Genomic DNA, 25,108 nt, shown 5'->3' with positions numbered 1-25,108 from the left:
ATATTATATCATTTATGCCTCACGAGAAGCCACATTTACTCCATAAAGCCGAGAAAGACTCAAATTTTAATCCATACAAAAGGGTAAGTACATGTAATCCAATTTAGCCTTACTGCTGTGTTATCATAAGATGTCCAGTTTAGTCACTTTGATAATTGTTAAGATCACAATTATTGAACAGTAATAACAGCTGAGAAGTGGCAGTACCAATGTACAATACACAAGTCAGCATGAAAATGGTTTGATAGTCTTTATGGCTTCCCTTAGTAAGATGTTCGCTTTGGTAATTAGTGGCTAATACTACTGACAATAATTGTCAAAATTACAAATCCTAATGGCCATGAGGTCAAATCTGCGTGATGTTAAATGGTATATATCGAAGCCGTTTTGGCTTCGCTGACTTGGTGTAAAGAAATGTATAAAAACAATAGGGTACCAGACTGTGACTAACGAATCACGTGACAAGATCACTTCCTTTAAAAACACACAGCAATTTGTTTAGATGCATACAAAATTGTTTTATCAGTATTGTAGTTGGCAACATGAATAACTTACTGCAAAAAGATCAACATGTCATCGAGGAAAAGAAAAATTATCAGTTTAGAAGAGAAAGTGAAAATAATTCAACTGACCGAGAGGTTTGGAAGGGGTGGGGGTCGAGGATCCTTGCAGAAAACTAATGTTGGGAAGACTCAGATAAACAATATCGTGAAAGATAAGGAAACAATTCTGCAGAAGTGGGAAGGTGAAATGGACGGAGAAAGGAAGATTGTTTGAGCCAGGAGATGTTTGTATCCTGATTTGAATGACAAGAAAAAGCAACAATTTTGTCAGTTGAATTGGGATATGATGACTTTACTGCAAGTAACGGATGGTTGCACAGCTTTCAAGTGCGACACAATATTAAGTGTTCTTTCCATAGTGGAGAATCAGCTGATGTTAATAATGAAGTTGTTGAAGATTGGAACAAAAGACTAAACGATATATGCAGGGGATATGACAGCAAGGATATTTTTAATTGTGACGAGACTGGTTTGTTTTTTAGACTGTTACCAACATAGTGACAGATGATGTGATCTGTAACATAATTATAAAGACAGTTTTAAAACTATATAAATGGTTATTCATAACATTCTTTTGAAAATGATGAAACAGTTTGTTTTTCATTTATTTCACAACATGCATGTGATATTTTAATGAAAATATTAAATGTTTTAAAATTAAATGTACTTGTGACTTTCTTCATATGTATTTACTATTCACGTTTGTCATCCCCCTCTAGAAAGGCCACCCTCATTATAAGGCCACTTCCCTGCTGCAGTAGGGGTGACCTTATAAGAGTGGGACTACTGTACTACCTTTTGCATTTTATGCACTTTTAACAAAATAATGAAACAAGATTTGAAAGTGAGTTCTCCCCCTTTAAAATGAAAACAGTGACACAATTAAAAATGAATTACCATTGTGTTCCAAACAAGTGAAAACGAAAGGAAATAATGGATGGAAAGAATAAATGCAAAATTTGAATGTATTTCTGAGACCATAAACAAACACTGATGAGATGATGAATGAAATGTATATGCCAGTGGTATGCAAACTGTGTAGATGGAATGCAAATGAAATGTAGATGCCAGTGGTATGCAAACTGTGCAGATTGAATGCAAATGAAATGTAGATACCAGTGGTATGCAAACCGTGCAAATGGAATGCAAATGAAATGTAGATGCCAGTGGTATGCAAACTGTGCAGATGGAATGCAAATGAAATGTAGATGCCAGTGTAGTCTGTGCAGATGGAATGCAAATGAAATGCTGATGTCATAAGATTTGGTAAAATTACTCGTTACAGAGTCTGTATTGCATGAACAGTGAATTTGCATTATTTACGTTTCTGAGTGAACAACTGATGAATATTCCACTGAGGTTACTTTACCAGGTCGTTTAGTGAGAGAATTCCAAGTTTTTAAGCACATTCACAATTTCAGATTTATGCTAGGTTCAACTAAAAATTGATTGTAATCTTTTACCCCAGATTCAAAATTAGAATACTTTTGATTGTGTAGACTTCTGCTAGATTTAATAATATGCTGCATTGCTTGTTCTACATTTTGTTTTCAGAGCCATCTGGCCTTGAAGATAAAAGTCTAGCTTTGTAAAGGGACTTATCTTATTGTAATCCAAAGAGGAAATTGTTATACTCCAGATTGTTAACTCCCTTAATATTATTGGACAGTTTTGATGTTGAATCATTTGAGTACAAAATGTTCATGAAGGTAAAGAAATGTTTTCATCAGAATTTGTTTTGGCTGAATTTTTCAATAAATTCTATGCATGGAGATAAAGAGCACAAAAAGACTTGTGCATTTCACATTTGAATATATTGTTTTGAGGGATATTGTCATTTGCTTAAGATCAACACACAAAAAATGATTGTGAATATTTCACTATTTATGATAATCCCTGTAATCCTGTTTTATGTAGCAAAGTTCCTAATCCTCCATGCCATAAGTATTCTTAATCTGTTTAATATAATTGGTCTTGTTTGTTTAATAAAGCTTAGGACTATTTGATCAAAATTCTTGGATCATGTAAGATCTGATCTTTTATTTGTTTTTGAGCTGCAGAAGCTCATTTGGTAGAGTGTTGGTGTGTCCTTGGGAAAGGCAGTTTGCTTCCATTTCCTTGGCATGACATAGCCAGTAATGTATGAAAGAGCCATTCAGAACAACCAAATAATTTTTTTCCTGGACACATCTTGGGATATTTCACTGTAGGAAAATACAACAATTGAAATCATTAAATTGAAAGCATTTTTTAAATACTAATTTATGTGCAGTAGCAATTAGAACCCAACTTGGTCAGATTTTTTTTTCAATCCATGAGACCATTTGCAGTAAGAAAATTATCCATGCTTTGACAAATTTACCTTGCCCGGACATTGGAATGAAATTTAAGCCATTCCTTGAAAACTTTATTGTTCAGTTCTTTTTTTTGCAGTATGATAGTGATTTTCAAAAATATGTGTCCAAAATATTAATCCTATTCCATAGGACCTGAATTTTTTGATGAGTCTGTGCAGCACATTAATTTCTTTTCCAACGTACTCAGGCAGAAAAGATCATCTTGTTTGTGATTTACTGATGAACATGCATTTCTAAATGAAAACACTTTGGAAGTGGTATAAACAGATGTTATCTTTAATCACATGCCATGAATTTATACAATTTTTCAAGTAAATGACTGTTGAATAGTTTTAATAACATGCATGGCTATATTTGTTCCAAACTGATTTACTAGAAATTACTCACTTGAACACTTTTAAAAATATGAATACATAATAGGCATCTTGAGTAATTTGCATATTTCGTTTCAAAAATGTTTCAGTATATTGTCAGTCTCAATCTTGAAAGTTAGGAGTTAAAGCTCAGGCCTGAAAGTTCACTAACAAGAACTTGTATCTAGGCTTTAATTTAATCTGATTGGCCAAAATTATCTTGACATTAATTTAATCTGATTGGCCAGAATTTAAGTCTTGACATTAAATTGACTAATCAAATGTTCTGAATCTACATTTAAGACTTAAGTTGGTGAAAAATTAAACTTGTCTGATTCTTAAGTTAAGTTTTGAGTTAAGACATTGGTCAATTTTAAGTCCGTTTTAAATTTCAGCTAGTCAAATTCACCAACACAAGTCTTTAAGTTAAGTCTAGATTAAAATACATTTGATAGTTCAGTCTCGTGTTATTCATACATTTCAGCCAATCAGACAACTGGCTTCTTGACTTAATTTCTGGATTGAGACACAATTTTGTTGGTGAAATCCAAACCGTATCACTGGATCCTAAACTTAAATTCAGGTCTTAGTTTAAGTTATGTTGGTGAAAATCAGGCCAGCTCTTACAATTTCCATTTTTCTCCTGATCTTAAAGCTAATACCCTAAAAATTTGAAACCAGGCCAGACCTACAAGTTAGCCACCTTCTGTAAAATGTCTTATTCCTACATGGTTTTGCTGCAGTTAGTAAGCCTTAGTAAGCCTGCATAAAAAATAAGCTGTCCAGCATATTTAGCACTACTGGTCATAGACTAGAAGAACATTTGGGAATGTCTGTCATGCATAATCTGTCCATCAGCAGTTTGTTATTGATATTCCTCTTAAACTGCTCAAAGGATTGCCATGAAATTTTACATGTATACCGATTCCAATGTCTGATTGGTCCTGAATGAAGATGGTGCTGCCTTGACCTCCGGTGTTGCTGCCATAGTGGCCATTTTGAAAATCTTATCACTTTTCATCCTGAATGGATGGTCATATCAGTGTAGAGTTTTCACTAAAAGACATCTTATGATATATAGCTGGTCTCCATGAAAATAGTGTCTATCTCACATTCAATATGGCTGTCATTACAGCACCTTGAAAATCTTATCACTACTTCTGAATGGATGGCCATGCCAGTGTGGGGTTTTTGCTGACGGACTTCTTGACATTAAATGAAAATTGTGCCAAACTGATGTCCAATATGGCAGCCTTCTGGAAAATGTTTTTGTCACTACTCTTGAATGGAAAGTCATATTCAAATGGGGTTTCCATATGGTTACCACTGCAGCCATCTTGAAAAGCTTGTTATTGTTATTCCTCCTGAACAGAAAATCACATTGTAATGGGGGTTTTGATGACTTCTTGTGATGTCTAGTTTCCAAATGAAAATAGTGCTGATCTGACTTATAGTCTGGCCACCATAGCAGCCATTTTGAAAATCTTGTATCACTACTCCTTCTTTATGGATGGTCATATCAGAATGGGGTTTTCTCCAAAAGGAATCTTGTATTATCTAGTTGGACCTAAAAGAAAATGGTGCTGATGTGAAATCCAATATGACTAATAAAGTCATGTTGATGTGAGGTTTTCATCATAATATTTTTACACAATCTAGTTGGTTCTAAATAGAGATTTCCATCATTGTGGCCATTTTGAAAATCTAGTTATTACTACCTTCCCATGATGGATGGTAATATTAACTTGGGGTTTAATTAAAAGACTTATTACATCAAGCAATCCATCTGTTAAATCTTTATCAAGAATTCTGTTTAAAAGTTGACCTTCCTAAAAATTAAGTAGAAAATAACTTTAATGATTAATGTAATCCTTGGCCTCATTCAAGATTTTTAGGGTATTTCATTTGCTTGTTATGTGTGTATATATATATATATATATATATATATATATATATATATATATATATATATATATATATATGGTTCTTTTTTGCATTTTATTACCTCATTATAAAGAAATATTGTGTTTCCCAGGGCTCAAATTTAACTTTTTTTTCACTACTTGCATCGTTTGATGAGTGGAGAACAAATTAACTTGCAAAAATCCTATTTTGACTGACAGTTTTGTTACCATTTGCTGTTTATAACAGTATACAGGAATTTTGGAACAAAACATCACTATTTTTCTATCAGTTTAAACAGTAATTTTTTTTGTCGTCAATAAAAAAAGAAGTAATCAGTTGAACTGCTTGTCGATGACTTTGTCTGAAGTGATGCTCCATTAAGACATATAATTTCAGATCATTCCATTCACTTCTAGTCTTGTCTGTGTCACAGCCAGCATCATCTGATAAATGTCTCTGAAGTACTTGAGCTGATCACTTTCATAATGAAGCAGTGCTTACAGCATTGTTGTGATTGGGTCAATTGCTGTATGAGATGGGTTTTATTTTTGTTGAGGATATGTTTAGTATCACTCACAGAGCTACTAGAATGTGACTGATTCAAACTTAAAAATATAATTTGGTCTTCAGCAGCTTCAAAATTGTCCAGGCACAATATATTTTATTTTTCACCCCTTTGTAATTGAAAATAAATTGTAATCTTATTCTGTATTTCTGATGAGCTTGCATCTCAGTATCTGTGGAAATATAATTTAATGTTGCAGTAGTCATTCAGCTTTTGTTTGTGTCTTACTCCACTGCCAGTTAGCAGTAGGTACCTATACAATTGTATGGCCTCAGCATTAGGCTACATGCTAAACAGCTAATCTCATGGTAAGAATAAATGCTATAACAAAATGTTAAGCTTGTGTATATTGCTGAATCTCTGTATACTGTTTATCAGTCACAAAGGATGCAAGAGCTTAAAATCTCAACTCACGTTTTCCACAGTTAATTCACATTTGTGAGTTTGCGATTGTTAAATTTGAGCACTGACATTTTTGCAAGCAGTTCTGTAATTGTTTATATGACATGCATGCATGCACCAAATGTTGTTCATAATTTTGTGATTCCATTGTTTTATTTCAGATGAAAATGGTGATTATATTTGTTATATTTCTCTACTCTTTCCAAAAGCAGTGACTATATTTCACTTTGGGTTAACCTCTGGTAAAAGTTTGAGCATATTTTCATGTCTCTTGATATTGGGTTCTGATGTTTTTGGCCGTTATCATTGATTGAAATTGGTGTTACATTGCTTGAATTTTATATTATGTACCTGATAGATGTGGGCAAACTGATTTTACTTCACCTGGCCTTAAGGCCAATGTAGCTTTTGGTATGGCTCTTTTGTCCATCTTCAATCATCCATCCATAAACATTGTTACCACTCTGGAGGCTGTGTGTATGATCAAATTTTGATCAGACTTGGAAGATAGGTTTAAATCATTGAACTCTCAGATTAATTTGAATATGGGCAAGATCTGTGCATATTAACGAGGTGATGTTGTATTTGATTGACTGAGCTTGTTATCACTCTGGAGGCCATATTTCTGATGAGGTTTTCAACAGAGTTGGAATACATGTTTATATCAGCATGATCTCTGACAAGTTTGATAATGAGTGAGATCCACACATATTACTAAGATGTTCTTGCATCTGACTGGTTGAGTTTGTTAGCACTCAGGAGGCCCTATTTCAAATCCAGTTTTGAATGAACATGGAATATATGCCTATATCATTAAGATCTTGAACAAATTAAATAGTGAAATACATACATATTAAGAATGCACAATTATGAGGTGATCTTGAATCAGATTGACTTTGATCAAACTTAGAATATTGGCTTATGTCATCAAGAGTTTTGATCGTGTCTCTATCCGATTTCAAATATTGCTTGTATCATCAAGATATTAGATGGGTCCAGTAATTGGTGACATATATGCATATTAATGAGGTCACCTTTCATTAGACTGACTGAGCTTGTTACAATTCTGGAAGTTTTATTAATCAGTTTTTGATCAAAATTATTACCATAGCTTATATCAGTGGTTCCCAAACATTTTTGGTTGTGACCCTAAATTGGCCACAAACAGGATCTTCTGACTCTTAGAGTTATGATTTAAATATTTTCTTCTGATGATCCTTCACAACCCAACTGAGAACCCCCACAACCCTGAAATTGGGTGGTGACTTGAGGCTGGGAACCACAGGCTTACATGATCAAGCTCTTGAACAAGTTCAGTAACATGCAGGATCCACAAAAAACTAATGAGGTGAGCTTGCACCTGATTGGCATGTTACCACTCTGGAGGTAGCATTTCTGATCCAGTTTTGATCAGACTTCAAATATGGACATTTATAATCTAGGTTTTGGTTGTGTATGAATATGGGCTAAACCCTGAATAAGAACATAACTGGCTGAGCTTGTTAACATTCTTTATTTCAGTTCAGATTTTGATCAAACTTGTTGCATAGTCTGATACTAGCAAGCTGTTGGATAACATTGATTATGAGCAAGCTCTATGCATATTAGTAGAGTAATCTTGTATCTGATTGGATGAAGTTTTTGTGGCTCTGGTGACCAGATTTCAATCAGATTTGGAGGCCTTGGTTGGCTGAGTGATCTAAAGTGCCCACCATTACAGATCACTGCCATCTCACCTCTGTCTGCATGGGTTTGAGCTTCAGGCTCAGCCAATGTGGGTACATGAGAAAGCTTGCCATTAGCTTCCCATGGGTTAGTTGTTCTTTCTAGGATTTTCCCAGGTTCTTCCTCCACCAGTTATACTAGCCTATATGGCTGAAAAATGGCATTAAACCCTATAATGAAAACAAAAACATCAGAGTTGACTTCAGTAATTAAGCTCTGTTATTGCTGACTTAAACAAGTGGGATGTAAACATAACCGTGAAATATGTTGCCTGTGATTGGCTGAGCTTTTAACTACTCTAGATCTTGAGATATATTTCTCATCCAATTTTTATAAAACTTGGTAAATGTAATTATATTTTCAGGATCTCGGGTGACTTTAGTTATGGACAAGAGATTATACATAACAATTATGCCTCAATCTTAATGAAGAAGTTTGATTAGATTATCATTACATACATGAAATTGACATTATATTAGGCTTAAGAGATACCTTACATAGACTGTATTCTTACCACGCCACATAAGCCTGCAAAGTTAAATGGCGAACTGTAACTTATGTAAGCCTGGTGAGTGATATCAGACCATTTTATTTTATAAACTTCCCATCTTTCCAAAGTTATTCCAGCTGTCACAAAAGTTTTGTAATTCACTTACCTGTGTACAATATATATTGCAAATGGCATAGATCCAGATCTGCTGATTTTTAATGTGCTGGCTGATCAGAGTTGTCTGTTATTCATTGTCCACAAATTGTAGTAGGGTGTATTGTGATATTTTATGTCTGTCTGTCAGAACTTAAGTTTGTCCTTAACTCAAACTCCTCCTAAGCCACTAAGTGGACAGTTAATGAACATTAATAGATACTTCTCTGTATCATACTAAATCACGACTCCTAAGCTTTTGACCTTATCATAAGGCCTTCATCAGAGGAATGATGTATGGACTGGAGTCACATGATCAATTAAATGTTGATAACTTGACACAGTCCTTCTGTACATAGGAAAGTGAAAATTCCCCAAACTTGTACATAGGTTTGCCCATTTGGTGACCAGTTGCAAGAGGGGTATAGTTTTAGGTACAAGCCCTGGGGCTGTTGGGAAGTGGCCAAAGGTAAATATGCAAATAGAAACAGATGTATAAAGAGCTCTTCCTGGAATATAAGACCTAATGTTGATTGGTTATATTTTAGAATTGTATGAGAAACATTTGAGCCAAGCAGCTGTCTGTAGACTCCAAATTATGACTCGCTTTGGGGTCAGTTAACATTTTTAAATTTGTTTTCTTATTTCTGTTAAGTGCATATCTGGTTCTAAAGTAGAAATCATACATGTTGTTTTCAAGTTATGAGTCAGGTCTAGGGATTGACCCTAAAGTTAGTGTTAATTGCTTCTATAAATTTCATTGTCAGTTGCTTGTATAAATTTAATTTTCTTTATGCCAAGTAAGCGTACATATAGTTATGGGATAGCGATCTCAATAGTTTCCAAGTTATGACCCGGTGGATGAGTCTCAGGAATTGGGTATCAATCCTAATACGAATGTTAGGTGCATGTGTATATATCAATTTTCATACGAAGTAAGTAGTTATATGGTTATCAGGTGGGGCTGTCTACAGTTGCTATGTTGCGATTCAGAGGCTAAATTCTTGGGAGGACTCTAGAGCATATCCAAGCAGTCTCAGTCTTATGTGTGCTGACACATTGTCATCGATCACATATATTCAGTCATAGACATGCAAGTTATACAGCCTGGAAATTATTAGAAATTTTTATAAAATCACTCCCATGCCATACCTAGTCAGACATGGTCAAATTCCGAATGTGTTGGCACAGTCTAAACCTATCACTGACTTAAGTTTCATACATCAAACTCTGTGTAGGTGGAATTCAAGGACATTACACATGTACATACATAAGGATAAATGTCGCAGTATCTTCACACTTCATTAAAAGTGTTGAGATGAGAAGAAAAAAATTGTTTCCAAACTTTATATCATAAGTCAAAGCATCAGGACATGCTCTTGAGTGATGAGTACTAAGTGATGGTAATGGGCACTTGGATCAGCAAGTAGTGTTGGGGGAATGTAATAAAACACTTAAATTTGTCACAGTGAAAGTGGTTACAGTTCTAGATTTAAGTAAATGACATGGACCACAACATGGTTCAGCAGATCAGGATCTATGGTGGTTGCATTTGAATATGCATTTTGAAGTAGTTATTGCGGACTTGACAGACGTTGAGGACTGGCAGTCATACTGATGTTTGGCCACGGAATTGGGCATGAGTAGTGTACTTCGCTAATCATATGTATTTATTAATAAGTGAAACTAACATTTATTACTTGAATGAATCTAACATTTTTTACTTGAATGAATCTTGCACAATGATATGTTGATTCTTAAAAAAATAAAAACTTATATTCTGCATAAGCAGCAAGTAGAAATGCTTTTTAGTTTTCTTCTACAGCAATTATTTGGTAACATGGAAAATACAGTTTGAAATTTATTCAATGTATCTAACACCAATGCCAATATCACATCCTCAATCCTTCTGCCATTTTTCAAACAGCATATCCCAACATAATGTTCACATTATCCAAAGTAACCTTTTAACCCTTGCTCAGATTTATCCCTCTTTTGTGCACATTAAAAAACATTCCCAAATTAATTATTCAAGAAAAACTCACAAATGTCATCTACAGAGTCAATTCAGGAATGCACAGTTCCAGCTTTCATGCTGATTAAAAAGTATTGCCCTAGAAGTAAGCAAAATGCATGAAAATGACATATATCTTAATCTGTTCTATATAAAATTGTTATTTTTTTCAAAATGGAGAAGAGGGAAGGGTTATGGCCCATTTCAATTCTTGAATAGACTCTTCAACTGCTGTATATTACCATTGTGTAACACACATGACTACAAGTATCATACCCCAAGATCCATTGGCACATATAGTATTTTCCCACAATAAGCCCAGGGGGCAATCCATATAAAGCTGTTAGGAAAGTGGATACAGGCTTAAACTTGAACAAATATTTTTCAAAATTTTTAATAATTGGGGGTGGCTATCATCAGACCTAGGCTTATAATGGGTAAATTACTGTAATACACTGGCAGATCAGTGTATAGTTTTTGCTTGAAATATGTGTCAAAGAGCATAGACACAACCAGCCAACTCATGTGAGGACAGGTCTTTGCTGTTTGCAGTTAATGTGCAGTATACATGGATGCATATGGTAAGGAGTTAAACCACAGATTTTTCAGTAGGGTTTGACATTGAAATGTCCTTCATTCTGTCTTTCAATCTGACCTTCCATTCAGATTTCTTGAAAGTAGCAAACCTGTACAACCTTTAAAAATAATAAGATCCCATATGGTAGGTAAATAGTCTATGACATTTAGTTCTGTCTTTTAAACGTTTTATTTATTATGTCCAATTTTGATGGATCTTTTACTCTATCAATCAGTTTTGCTTCTTCCCAATAGTTGATCATTGTAACAAGCATAACTCACGACCTGTTCAACGTATTCTAATGCAATTTGAAGTCTGCATTTTCTGAAGGCTTAGATATTTGTTAATATGGCCCTTTACAATTAACTTAACATACAGAATAACTCAAGAACCATTCAACATATTCTGATTGAATTTGGTAATAATGTTGTCACTTAGATCTAGATGTCCATTTTTTGGGTTATTTTCTTCATCTGCAGCAGTTTTGACAAAGTTATGGCCCTTGTTAATAAACTTTATAACTTCACATAGACTATTGATTGAAATCACCATAGCTCAAGAACCATTTAAATATTCTGATTGAATTTGGTAATAACCAAGATGTCCATTTTATGGTGGTGTTTTTTTAATTTATCTGCAGCATTTTAGACAAAGTAATGGCTGTTGTCAATGAACTTGATAACTTCACATGGACTATTGCTAGAAATCACTGTAACTCAAGAACCATTTAACATATTCTTGTGTAACTGGATGTGAACATTGATTCATGAAGTTATGTATCTTGATTGGTTCCTGATGATCAGCTTCATATCTTCTTATGTTGCATGTATTGATATGAACTTGAAGGAATTGGATTTCAAGCATTCCATACATCATCATTTGCAGGAGTAATGTCCCCTGAATGCCCATCATCTCCTTTCTTTGGTTTCCCAAAACAAGTTTTATTTCCTCATTTTTCTGAGACTTGTACCAGTGCTTCCACTTTATAACAATGTCTTCTGTGCATTTGCACAATTTTGTTCTTTTATTGAACTGGCAAAAGAATGTTGATTAAGGTATCAAATTCCATTATCCCATTCTTGGAACATTATTCTTCAAACGAATTTCATGATTTGCCCCATTTTGATCAAACAGATTGTACTGACTTCATTCAGGAAGTCTGTAATTTGTATCTGAGTTATCAAGTGAGGAAAATAGTTTAAGTTTAAAAATGTTTGCAGTGAAAGTAAATTGGTAGTCTGAGCCTGTGTATTGTACTCCTTTCTTTACACAGGAAGCATATTGTCTCCCAACCTGTGTTCAGGAACTACCCAGTTGCAGATTTACATTATCACATTATGTTGGCATCAATGATTATACAATTATTCATGAAGGTTTTGTGTGGAAGTTTAATTAATTAACCTCCATATCTTGAACACTTTTGTATGTTAAGTCATTAAACACCATTTAGATAACAGGTCCTCTGTATCAACAATAATACATGTCATTTTATGCAAAGTGTGGTAATGTGATTTAAAAACAAAAATAACTACTATATTGTACCAGGAAATAAATCATTCAGAAGATACTGTGAAGCAGATATATCCTTCAGAAATATTAAAATTGAATATTTACTATGAATCTGAGTTTTGTCAGAAAAAGAATTTATTGTATTGTTAGGGGCTGTCAACAGAATCTCAGGATGAGAAGTCCAGGATCTGCAGATCATAGAACTTGGAAGTCCATTTCCATTTTCAAAGAATCCCAACTTTATTCTATAGAGACCACATTTCTGCTCATGCTTCTCATAAATTGTTTTTGTTTTTTTTACTTGTAATTCTTTAGTTCTGATTGATAGATGTCAGAACTCAGCTTAGTATGTAATAGATTTTGGCATGTGTGTAATTCTAAAGTCGATATCTCATGCATAATGAGAACATTCTGAGTTATTTCCCTTATTATGAGAGACATAGTACAATTTGGAAAAGAGAAATTAACTGCACTATTTTTGAGTATATTTGCTTCAAGAATTACATAAAAGTAATGCCAATATTTGAGGAAATATTGCAGTTGTAATATTGTTAGCATATAATATGACTGAAGTTTGCTATAATAGTTTTAATTTGATAAAATAGTTTTATTAAGTAAAAGGTTATAATCGAACTGTAACAAATACAGCTTTCAGTCACAGTGTTAACACACATACGTTTCTTGGTAACTTAATGCATACAAGGAAATATTTCACACCTACATAGATATCAAAATGGCGCTGATGCAATTAAGGTATTAAAAGTAAATTCACAGTTCTGGTAACTTGTACTTTGTATCCATTTTGTTATGCAGATGTCACCTTATTTTACATTTGTGTTTTCACAAGGCCTTTTGCATTACAATTATACCATACAGCCCTTAAGTAATCCATCTGACCATGAGTTGGCAAGATCATTTAAATAAGTAGGGATTAAATCATTCTGTCTATGCTAACCTACTAGATCACTTCATTTGCAAGTAGACTATGAAATAAGGGTGTATCATGGGGAAATTGAAATGTGTCATAGGGATGTACAGAAAAGAACTGTATGTCCTTGATAAATTTCATGCTCATCTGTTGTGGGACTTAAAGTCATTGAGGGCCGTGTTTGATTATTTTTATGTTGTTATAGTTTTTATTTAAACAGTTCATCGTTTGATCAGATTATAGATTTCTTGTACAAAATGTTTAATAAAACTAAAAATGCACTCTGCTTGACATTGTATGATTTTATGCATCTTTCCATCACGATATATATATATATATATACACACAGTTGTACCTTCTCACGAGTGTATAATATCTATTCCTGATATAATTGTTAATCTAGAGACCTACCTCTAATAATAATTACTGCCTGCCCATAAGTCACCTTTTTAAAGCAATCACCTTTACTATTAAGGCAGTTTTCTGGTTTTCACTTGTACCTTAGTTTGTCATGCCACTGAGTGGTGAGACCATGGTGTCATTGTCATCAACATTGTGAAGGTGTTGAGCTTCAGGTTTTGAAAGTTACAACTTAATATTAAACAGTTGATCTATTCAACATCATCATTACCGTAATGTCTAAATTTTATTCACACATAGGCTTGGAGTTCCTGTCTCACCTGCATAACCAGAAAGCTTGTTGCATTGTTGTGAACACTTGTGCTGTGTTAAAGTTATTGAAAGGCATATGCCGTCTGTACTTGCTGATAAGTCAAGTCCAGCTGCAAACAGCACAGGTCTGAGTTGCATAATTTGGAGGCAGATCTAGGTCTAAACAGTTTATTAGGAATACTCAGTATAACAAACAGGTTAGGCCCTGATCTGCTGGCACATAGTGTGATGGCAGATCAGGCTGTGTATGTGGTTTGCCATAGGACTTGACTTGTAAGGGAGTATATATGGTAAATTCTACATAACTTGCTATATCAAGGTGAAACTGTGTAATATAGTTCTCAAAATAATGTAGTAGATGAGATCTGAAACTGCCAACTGTGTTATACACTGACATGGTATAGAGGGAGGATGACTGCATGTATGTATGTCGGGGTGGTTAGGTAATGAATAAACAAAATCTCTATCAAACCATTAGAGATAATATGGCTGATGACATTATGTACTGAATTGCAGTTATAGTGACAGTAATATAACATTGTATGATTGCATGCATGTATGTGAAAAGGAAATAAAAGCCAGTCAAACAAGTAGTAAAATAATTTTCAGTTATGTAAATTAAATATATATTTTCACTTCAAGGTATTTTTACTTTGAACTTTGTCAATAATGATGAATAAAGATATCACAATAAGCTCTACAATTTCTTTCAGTCTATACTGTTATACATTTGGTAGACTGACTATGTATAATTGTTTAATTTTGGTAACAGGGTCCATAGCTGTACATTACATGCAAAATTAGAGATAGCAATACTGTACTCATAAGCATAGAACATAAAACAAAATCAGAGTATTTTACGTTGACACTTACTCCATGATTTCAATTTGTATATGATATATACTGGCATTGAGCAAGATGATGGATGAATGTCTGACATGCTTCCAAAAGGCCTGTAAATCACATTATGCCTGCATAGCTTTGGTCAGCATTACTTTGGTCGACATCCAGAGTTATTGGTACAAGATAGGGCTTGACTGGCATAAAGGCAATATGTTAATTGCGTTATGCCTAAATTTTGTACCCAGGTATGCCTAGACTTCTAATAAGCCACATGAGCAGAATGCTGTGTCATAATGTTCCCTATAGGCAAGACAGTTTGGTTTCATGTTCTGTAGCACAGCAACACTTTGAAGGTTACATTGTCCTGTAGCAAGTAAAGGATCTTACCACTGGCTCACTCTGGTGGCCTAGTGGTTTGAGCATCCACCTCAGATGTGGGAGGTTGCAGGTTTTAACCCATCCAAGTCATTCCAAAGACTTATAAAGTGGTACTAACAGATGCCTCACTTGGAGCTCAGCATGAAGAGGTTAGTGCTAGGACTGGTCAGCCTGATGTCAGGATAATGTGATAGGGTGGGACATCATGCCACATGTCTGCGGCATGATGCCCCAGTGTTAGACATCACTGTAAACTGCCACAGCAAAGACATCGTAGTGATACGACTGAAAAATTGTAAAATCTGCGTTAAAAATCCAAATCACACACACACACACACACCATTGGCTGATCCAGTGGTCAGAATGTAACCACAGCCTTCTGGTCATGAGTTCAGGGTATGCACTTCAACTGGTTTATAATGAAATTCTGTTATTAACACTGGTATTGAACACTGGGCAAAAAATCATTAATATTTTTAATATATTTGATGACATACCTTTACATAAATTGCAACTCCCCTTAATTATAATGTGATTCTTGAATTAATGCAGTACTGCAGTGGACCTCATACCTAAAATGAAACCATTGTACTTCATTTGGTCTGTCAAATGTGTAAGAATATAGGTTGTAGGAAAACAGCAGGAAGTGTTATATATTTATTTCCTTTTTAAAGCCTTATTATTTGACAAAATTAAATACACAGATACCTTGAAGTGAAAAAAAAATATAATTTGATATGCATCAATTAAACTATTATTATATGTTTTTTTTATGTATCCCCCCACATCCAACCCTCGACACACATTCATAGAACTCTGATCATTCTCATTATACCTTCAGTAGAAAACATGACATTATTGACCCCAGCTACCACATCAGGGAGATCATTACCCGTCTACAAAATGTTTTGTGTCTGATGACAAGTATCTGCTGCCTTAAAAAAAATTTAACCAAATTTTATTGAATGATGAATTGTCCAGTGATAAGTCTGTGCATCTCATTTTAACAGATTTATAATTCTGACCCTCCAGGCATATCGTGCTGGTGTAGTTACAAATATTAGTTGCTTGGTTATATATACACAGACAACTAATTCAATTCCCATGGACTGTAATATTAAAGCTTTGTAAAATTATTATACTTGGATGGTAAGACAACATGCTTACATTCTATTAGTCATCTAGGTTCAGACTTTTAAAACAATGAAAATAATTTTTTTTCTGAAAATTTCCTTTGAAGGTACCCGCTGTTGAAATTGACATGGTAGAGATTGCTTAATTTAAATCTTGTGGTTCCAGTGTGGCAACAGCAATAAAATGATAATTGTTTTATGTCAAGTCAACAATTGCATAAAATTTATCAATACATAAGTGTCTTCTTTAAAAAATGTAGCCACATTTTTCTGCTAATTATTATGAATATATTAGCAAAAATCGTTCTTTTAAATACATCATTTAATATTTAACCACATAATGGACTGGTTCTGCAGCTCATAAAATAATTAGTTGCATGTGACCATACAGGCTATCGGTCTCATTCAGTGATGTGGCTTCTTCTCTTTTGTCATACACAGCTAATTACTAAAGCATCTTATATTTTATAGCATGATAAACATGGATGTACATGTATGAAATTTCATAATCCCACTTATTGTATTTCATTTTACTATGTATGATATCATTTTACTGATTGATACAAAAGTGTAATTAATATCTGATTTAGGTCTAACAACTGAACTTTGTTAAATGAAATATCAGTTATCTTGTTATAACTTGAATATTACAATTTATATTCATTTTGAATGAAATATGAAATTTGTGAAATTGTTTACCAAGGCTTATTAAACAAAAACTGTTCAGCATATTACATAAATCAGATGTGAAACAAGTGCTCATAAAAGATAAATAGGTCTTGGTCTAACACTAAGGCATTATACATTTAATATGTACAATTTATTCTATAGCCTTGAAGATTGTGCCAGACTGACAAGAAAATCAAGATAAATCATTTAGCACTTGTAAAGCACATCATTTGAAGAGACCAACAATTCTGGATTTTGCAGAATTATTATGAATGTTTTTGAAACTGTTGCATTTCAAATTATATTGAAAAATATTGAAAATAATGGGGAAAATAACAAGTTTGATTGATAAAAATTTGACAGAATTTTCAGTGTGGGTGCACTTAGGGAAAAAAGTACAGAGGGTATTTGAAAAGTTCTGAATATTTTGTTATAATCTTCTTTTTTTGTGGAACCTGCCAATAAATGTAACATTGATTGGTAGACATAATAACATTGATTGATAGACATAATAACTTTGATTGATAGACATAACAACTTTCTTTAAAATGACTTAGAGCTGCATGTGCAGCATGCTTGACACTAGATACATGCATGTGATGCAACACAGGTAAATGGCAGTGACCTCAAAATGTTGGAGAAGAACAATTCTGCTACTGAGCGAAGAGCATACTGTAAAACCTAGGCACTCTTACGGTAATCTCTGACTGTTGTCGAGGCTGACTTGGATAAAGTTTATGAATGTAATTTTATGCCATATCCTACAGTTTTAAGATAGTTTCATCATTTTAAAGATGCTTGCTAATTCATTGAAGATGAGTCACGTCCTGAAAGACCGTTATCTGCATTTTGTGAATATGACGTGGCTGCTGTGAAAATGACAATTGACAAGGATGGTCGATTTACAGTGGAAAGTATTTCTATTATCACAGGCATTAATTCTTCAAATGTTTTTAATATATTGAAAAATTTGAAGCTCAGAAAGATTTGTGCAAGATGGTTCCACAATTGTTGACAGCTGATCAAAAACGGACTAGGTTTAAAATTTCGAAACAGCTACTCACAAAATATAAAAACCCAACCAAAGAGAAATAATAATGTTTAGGTCAGAGAAAATGAGCCGAGACAACTAATTCCTTGACATAGTCAGAAGGTCAAGAGGATTTTATGTGCATTTTTTTCCATGTAAAAGGGCTAGTCATCCAGGTGTTTGTGCCTGTCGCGGCTAGTGTCAGCAAAGTTGTATGCCTTTGGAGTGTTGCCAGAAGTTGTGGAACGCTACCAAACCACCCTTCTATGAAATAGTACCTGAGGTATTCATCTCCTCTGTGACACTGCAGTGTATAAATCCACCAATGTGACAGACTTCCTGAAGGAGCAAAGCATCTAAACTTTGCTATTTCCTCTATAAAGCCTTAATTTTGTGCCAAGTGATTTTTGTCTGAATCCCACTAAAAGGATTCACTGATGGGCATGCAGTTTGAAAGCTGGCATGTAATAGGAAGTGTAGTTTTCCAGTATGAATAGCATACCCATATGTGAATACAAAATGGCATTTAATAATTGTATAATCTGAATGAGAAAACGCATTAAGGTGTATGATGAATACTTTGAGGGAACATACTATTCACTAATAAAGAACGTTGTTGTACAGCACACTAATAATCAGAACTTTTAAATACCCCTCATACTTCAGCACCAATACGATTAAATGAAACATGAATTTTGTTTTGATGATTCTTGAGAGACCTATATCTTTATTGGTCGCTTTATTCCATTAAAACCTTGTGAACAGTGATAGTGCACAAAAATTAGATGTACAGTATATAAAAATGAGTTTATATTTTGTCATTTCATTGTAGTAATGTATTATGTATTCCGTTTTTGTCTTGGACTGATTCTAGCAACAGTCTGATTCATCTTCCTGTACAGTGCATGGAAACAAATGTGTATGTACCTTTCACAATGGATGCTTCTTTCTGAGGCCAGCACTTGTTGCCAATAGTAAAATTCTGAATCTTATAATGATTCATTGTCATAACTGCCACACATAGATATAATTTTAAAAATTTGGATCTAAAAGGTATTTTTCAACTGAAATCGATCCCTCTTTTAAAATTAAACAATCAAAATAAAACACTACTCAAAGCAGTATTTTTTTTTTTCATTTTTGAGAATGCAAATCTGTATATAGATTTGCCACAATGAAAGTAAAATTGAGGAATCACTTGATAGCACTGTGAACTTGGTAGCATGTTATACACATTTTGTGCTATGACACAATGAGGTATATAGAAATAATGCACAGGGATTAAAGGAGAAAAAAATGAGTATCTACTGTCTTTTGTTTTGTGTCATCTGCATAGACTCAGATCTGCCATCATGTAATGCATTGGTATATTTAGGTGTATGCAGTTTGTTAGGAGTGAACGGTTGAATAAACAAACCTAGACCCTGTTATGTGACAGCAGATCAGGGTCTGTGTTGTTTATAATCAGACTCAGTTTACCAGTGAGTGAATATGGTAGATAATAGTCATAATTAATGTATGCCTAAAGTTTGTATATTTGAATACTAAGCTTTCTTGTCATGCTTTTGATGTTGGAATCAGTGACATTAGCATTCAGTTTGTGTGTTAAAAATGTGTATTGAAAACATTTGATTTCCACATGTATCTTCTATATCAGCTGCTGTATTCAACTAAAAGCTTCTTGCTATATTACTATATGTTTTTCTCTGGCTTTCTCTGGTTTCCTGAACAAAATTACTAGTCATCATAATGGGTTTCACAGGTGAGGCACTGATTTTTGCAGAACCATTGTAATCATATAACTATAAGATTGAAATAAAGTATATATATTGTCTTCCATGTACAGGGATATCGGAAGAAAATCTGGCCAAGTTGGTACAACATGCACAGATCCCGATAGAAGAGAAGGTCATCCTTAGTAATATGCAGAACCTGAATGTCCCTATCATACAGGATGTAAGTAGTGTTCAACCCTTTGGACCCCATTCCAGCCCTAATCCATGCCAACTCCAACCCCATATCAACCATATCCCAATGCCAACATCAGTTTCCATTAAGCTGTGCATGGTGTGCAGAGTTGGATGTGAACTAGTGTAGAATTCACAGATGTGATAGTGTATTTTTTAGTTACTTAATGACATAAAAGCTTCACAAAGAGAACAAGTTGTTGGGCCATTGCTTAGAAAATAGTGATCATACATTGGAAAACATTTGCCCAAGCACCAAGGAATAGCTGAAATGGAGAGTTCCAATATTTTCTGAGTTGACCTTTTACTAGAATGCAGTATTTAGCAGATGTTGGAAGCTAACAATTCCTGTCATTAAATTGTTTCTTTTGATATACAATATGATAAATTACAAGATCAATTACAAGATAAAATTACACAATCAGTTGCAGTTACAAGATCAATTAAACAATTGCATGATAAATTACAAGATCAACTACACAATCATTTGCATGATAAATTACAAGATCAGTTAAACAATCAGTTGCCTGATAAATTACAAGATCAATTACACACCCAATTGCAAGATTAATTACAATATTAATTACACAATTGCATGATAAATTAGAAGATCAATTACACAGTCACTTACAAGATCAAATACACAATCAACTGCATGACAAATTACAAGGTAAATTGCAAGATCAATTACACAGTCAGTTGCATGATAAATTACAAGATCAATTAATCAGTTGCATAATAAATTAAAAGTCAATTACACACTTGTATGATAAATTACAAGATCAATTACAAGATCAAATATAACCGCTCTGGTGACCTAGTAGTTAGAGCAGCTGCCTTGGAAGCAGGAGGTCGTTGGGTTTGTATCTTGGCTGAATCATACCAGAGACTTAAAAAAATGGTACTAACAGCTGCCTCGCTAGATGCTCAGCATTAAGAGGATAGTGTTAGCACTGGTTGGCCTTTTGTCAGGATAATGTGACTGGGTGGGACATCATGCTACATGTCTTCGGCATGATGCCACAGTGATAGACATTGTAGCGATATGATTGAAAATTTTTTAAAGCTGCATTAAAAAATCCTAGTCACACACACACACACACAGAGACAAGATCAAATACGCAATTGCATGATAAATTACAAGATCGATTACACAATCAGTTATAAGATAAATTACAAGATCAGCTACAGTCATTTGCATGAGAAATTTACTAGATCAGTTAGACAATCAATAGCATGAGAAATTACAGGATCAATTACACAATCAACTGCATGATAAATTACAAGATCAAATACACAATCAGTTGCATGTTAAATTACAATATTAATTACAAGAGCAAATACACAATGAACTGCATGAGAAATTACAAGATCAGCTACAGTCATTTGCATGAGAAGTTACAAGATCAATTACACAATCAATTGCATGAGAAATTACAAGATCAAATACACAATCAGTTGCACATTAAATTACAATATTAATTACAAGAGCAAATACACAATGAACTGCATGATTAATTACAAGATCAATTATACAAATTGCATGATAAATTACAGGATCAAATACACAATCAGTTGCATGATAAATTACAAGATAAGCTACAGTGAGTTGCATGATAAATTACAAGATCAAATACACAATCAATAGCATGATAAATTACAAGATCAATTACACAGTTACAAGATCAATTACATAATTGCATGATAAATTACAAGATCAACTAAGGTCAGTTGCATGAGAAATTACAAGATAAATTACACAATAGCATGATAAATTACAAGATCAATTACACAATTGCATGATAAATTACAAGATCAGTTACATGATCAAATATACCATCAACTGCATGATAAATTACAAGATTACACAATAAATTGCATGAAATTACAACATCAATTGCACAATCAGTTACAAGATCAATTACACAATCAGTTGCATGAAAAATTACAAGATCAATTACAAGAGCAGATACACAATCAACTGCATGATAAATTACAAGTTCAATTACAAGAGCAAATACACAATCAACTGCATGATAAATTACAAGATAAATTACAAGAGCAAATACACAATAAATTGCATGATAAATTACAAGATCAATTACACAATCAGTTGCATGAAAAATTACAAGATCAATTACAAGAGCAAATACACAATCAACTGCATGATTAATTACAAGATCAATTACACAAACAGTTACAAGATCAATTAAACAATCAGTTGTATGATAAATTACATGATCGGTTACATGATACAGTGCAAGGTCAGTTATACTAGCAATTGCATGATAAATTATTTTGTCAATTAAATGATCAGGTATATTATGAGTCGCATCATAAATTAAATAATCAGTTACATAATCAGCTACAAAATAAAAAACTTATAAATTACCTACATAAAAAGATATTTTTATAATGAGGAAAACCTCCACTTGAAAGTCATTTACAATTTGAAGATGTGAATTATAAAAGATGAATGAGTAACACCAGCTGCATCACACCTATTATTGTAAAGTGATTTATTAGAATCCATTTTACACAAGATGGGGTTTGTATATAGCAAGTATCAACTGAAGCAGACCATACCGTTCCCCTCAGATTGGGGCAATGGATATTATGAGTCATTTGAAAGGTAATTGGTTTTCACACATGAATGCATACAGGCATCTTGTTAGTATTTATACTCATTCGATTCAGTTTATTCCAGCTATTTGCCTGGAAGGACCTATATTTTGCACACCTCACATAAATGTCATCAGTATAATGAATACAAGATGCATGTACAGCAGTAGAATGGACCCTACTAAATACTGCATTCAAGTCAAAGGTCAACAACAATTAATGTCCATCATTGTTTCTCAGTATGTACCATTTCATCAGATTTTAATTAAACAAAAATATAAAACTTTAGCAGTAATGCAATTTTAGCTAGCTTGGATATAGTTAGTGTAGTAGTACATTGTCGGGGGTAACAGTACAGATTTTAAACCTGGCTTCACCAATAAAGTTTGGATCAATTTAACCTTATTTCAGAGAGAATTGTCCATTTTCAGCTTTGCAGGTTCCATGAGAATTTGTAATTCTAACGGTTGAGCAAGCTAGATGTCACATTACTCTCTGCATTAGAAGTTGATGGTCCTGGTTTAATTGAGACATATGTCATTATCCTGAACTAAGATAGTCTCATCATTATTGTCTATCTTTCGTTGTGCTACCCCTTCAAGACAACTCATTTTTAGCTTTTGAGGGATTTCCCACCAATGTATATGGCATGCTTTCTACTCTTCTATCGCTATGACTAATTTGTGTTCCTAGTAATTAAATACTTTCCTTGTTGAGTTCAGTTGGCCCTGTAGCCATGAAAAGCAAGTCACTCTACATAAAAGGACTAGATACTTGGCATGGTCAGCTCCCTTGATACAGTTGGACTGCTTCTGTGCTGTACTTACAACAGTACAGACTTATTTCAATAGGAGAGCTTCTGAAAGTTTTTATGGAATACAGATATTTGCTTATCATCTTGAATGTAATATTCACCCCATTAATCATATACCATATTGACCAAATCCTCTAAGCCAGGGGTCTCAGACATGCGGCATTGTGGCCCGCAGAATGATTGGCGTCACAAGGTGTCATGAGAGATAACAAGGGTGATGTGGCCCATGGGCCATTGAAAATGCCCTAATCTGGCCCTCAGGGTGGTTTGAGTTTGAGAGCCCTGCTCTAAGCCATCAGTATTCACTGTACTTTTATCTTTCATTCCTGAAATTTTATACACTCAGTGTCTTTGTTTTCTTAATTGGCTGAATATCAGAATCAGCTGAATACACTGGATGTAAGTAATGAGTACTCTTTTGCCATGCAGATAACAACTGCATTATTGATTACAAAGCAAACTTCTAGAAAACTGACTGGTTTTCAGTTCTTAAAATGAAGCTTTAAAGAGAACCAGTCTGACTGCATGGGGGGGAAAAGATTAAGTTTAACCAGTGTCTGTGTATAAAGCTTTGGAATTTATCATGAAAATTTGCATTAAGATATTGTGGATTTCAAGATTCTTTTGAATAATAAATGTTTATGTTACAATTGAGTACCATGTAGATGTCCAAGGATGTCAGTGTCAGTGTCAGTTAAAAACTGAAAAGTTTACTGATAATTTTGTATGGTAATATTTGCATGCTCTGTATGACACACAGTTTAAATGTCAGTCATAAAAACTGAATTCCAGGTACAAGGGGAAAAATTAGCTACATCTCTAATCATGAATTTATATGTTAATTGTTGCACAGCATGAAGTTTATTCTGTGTTTGAGAACATAGGGTACATGGGAATTTTTAAAAACAAATGCCTAATTATATCAACTTGATCTTCCTTTAGATGAAATAAAATGACAGCATTGACATAGCAAGCATGTTGGAATGCAGGATGTGTGTAAGTTGAAAATAGTTCCAAACAAGATTTTGTGATAAATGGACAAATGAATGAATTGATGATCAGACAGCCACAACTAAAGAAATACACCTTACAACTGGTTAAAAATAGCCATGCCTAATTGGTAAAAAGTATAAAAAAGCAAAGAAACCCTGCATGGTTCCAGAAAAAAACTTCTTTTAGTTAGTTATAGAATATGTGGGATATATAAATTCTTTATTTCATCTTTGTAAACATTTGTTGTTAAATATCCATATTTGTGTTAAGTCTAGAAGCTGATACAGTTAAATTACTTCAGTCTGAGTTTTGAATATCATACATGTGAGTCAATAGTTAATTCCTAAGTAGAATGTGCACCTTTTAATCCAGCTTGTATTGAGATCATATTGGTTGGTACCAGTATGTTGAACTTGCATACATGTATATATATCTTGCCTGATCAT

General features: G+C 33.7%; 1 protein-coding gene across 6 annotated transcripts in view; it reads left to right on the top strand.

Moving 5' to 3' along the window:
- LOC149778268 (syntaxin-binding protein 1-like) overlaps nt 1-25,108 on the top strand; it is a 100,659-nt gene that overhangs the window by 45,636 nt on the left and 29,915 nt on the right. For all 6 annotated transcript variants that reach the window (XM_089939067.1, XM_089939066.1, XM_089939065.1 and 3 more), the window contains exon 12: nt 20,113-20,222. In XM_089939067.1, the coding sequence (XP_089795193.1) occupies nt 20,113-20,222 (110 nt within the window). The remainder of the gene's footprint in view (nt 1-20,112; nt 20,223-25,108) is intronic.

This window comes from Sinohyriopsis cumingii, chromosome 17 (genome assembly GCF_028554795.1).
Source record: "Sinohyriopsis cumingii isolate HCF-2022 chromosome 17, ASM2855479v2, whole genome shotgun sequence".
Lineage (NCBI taxonomy): Eukaryota > Metazoa > Mollusca > Bivalvia > Unionida > Unionidae > Sinohyriopsis > Sinohyriopsis cumingii.
This window is presented reverse-complemented; position numbering and strand designations above follow the sequence as displayed.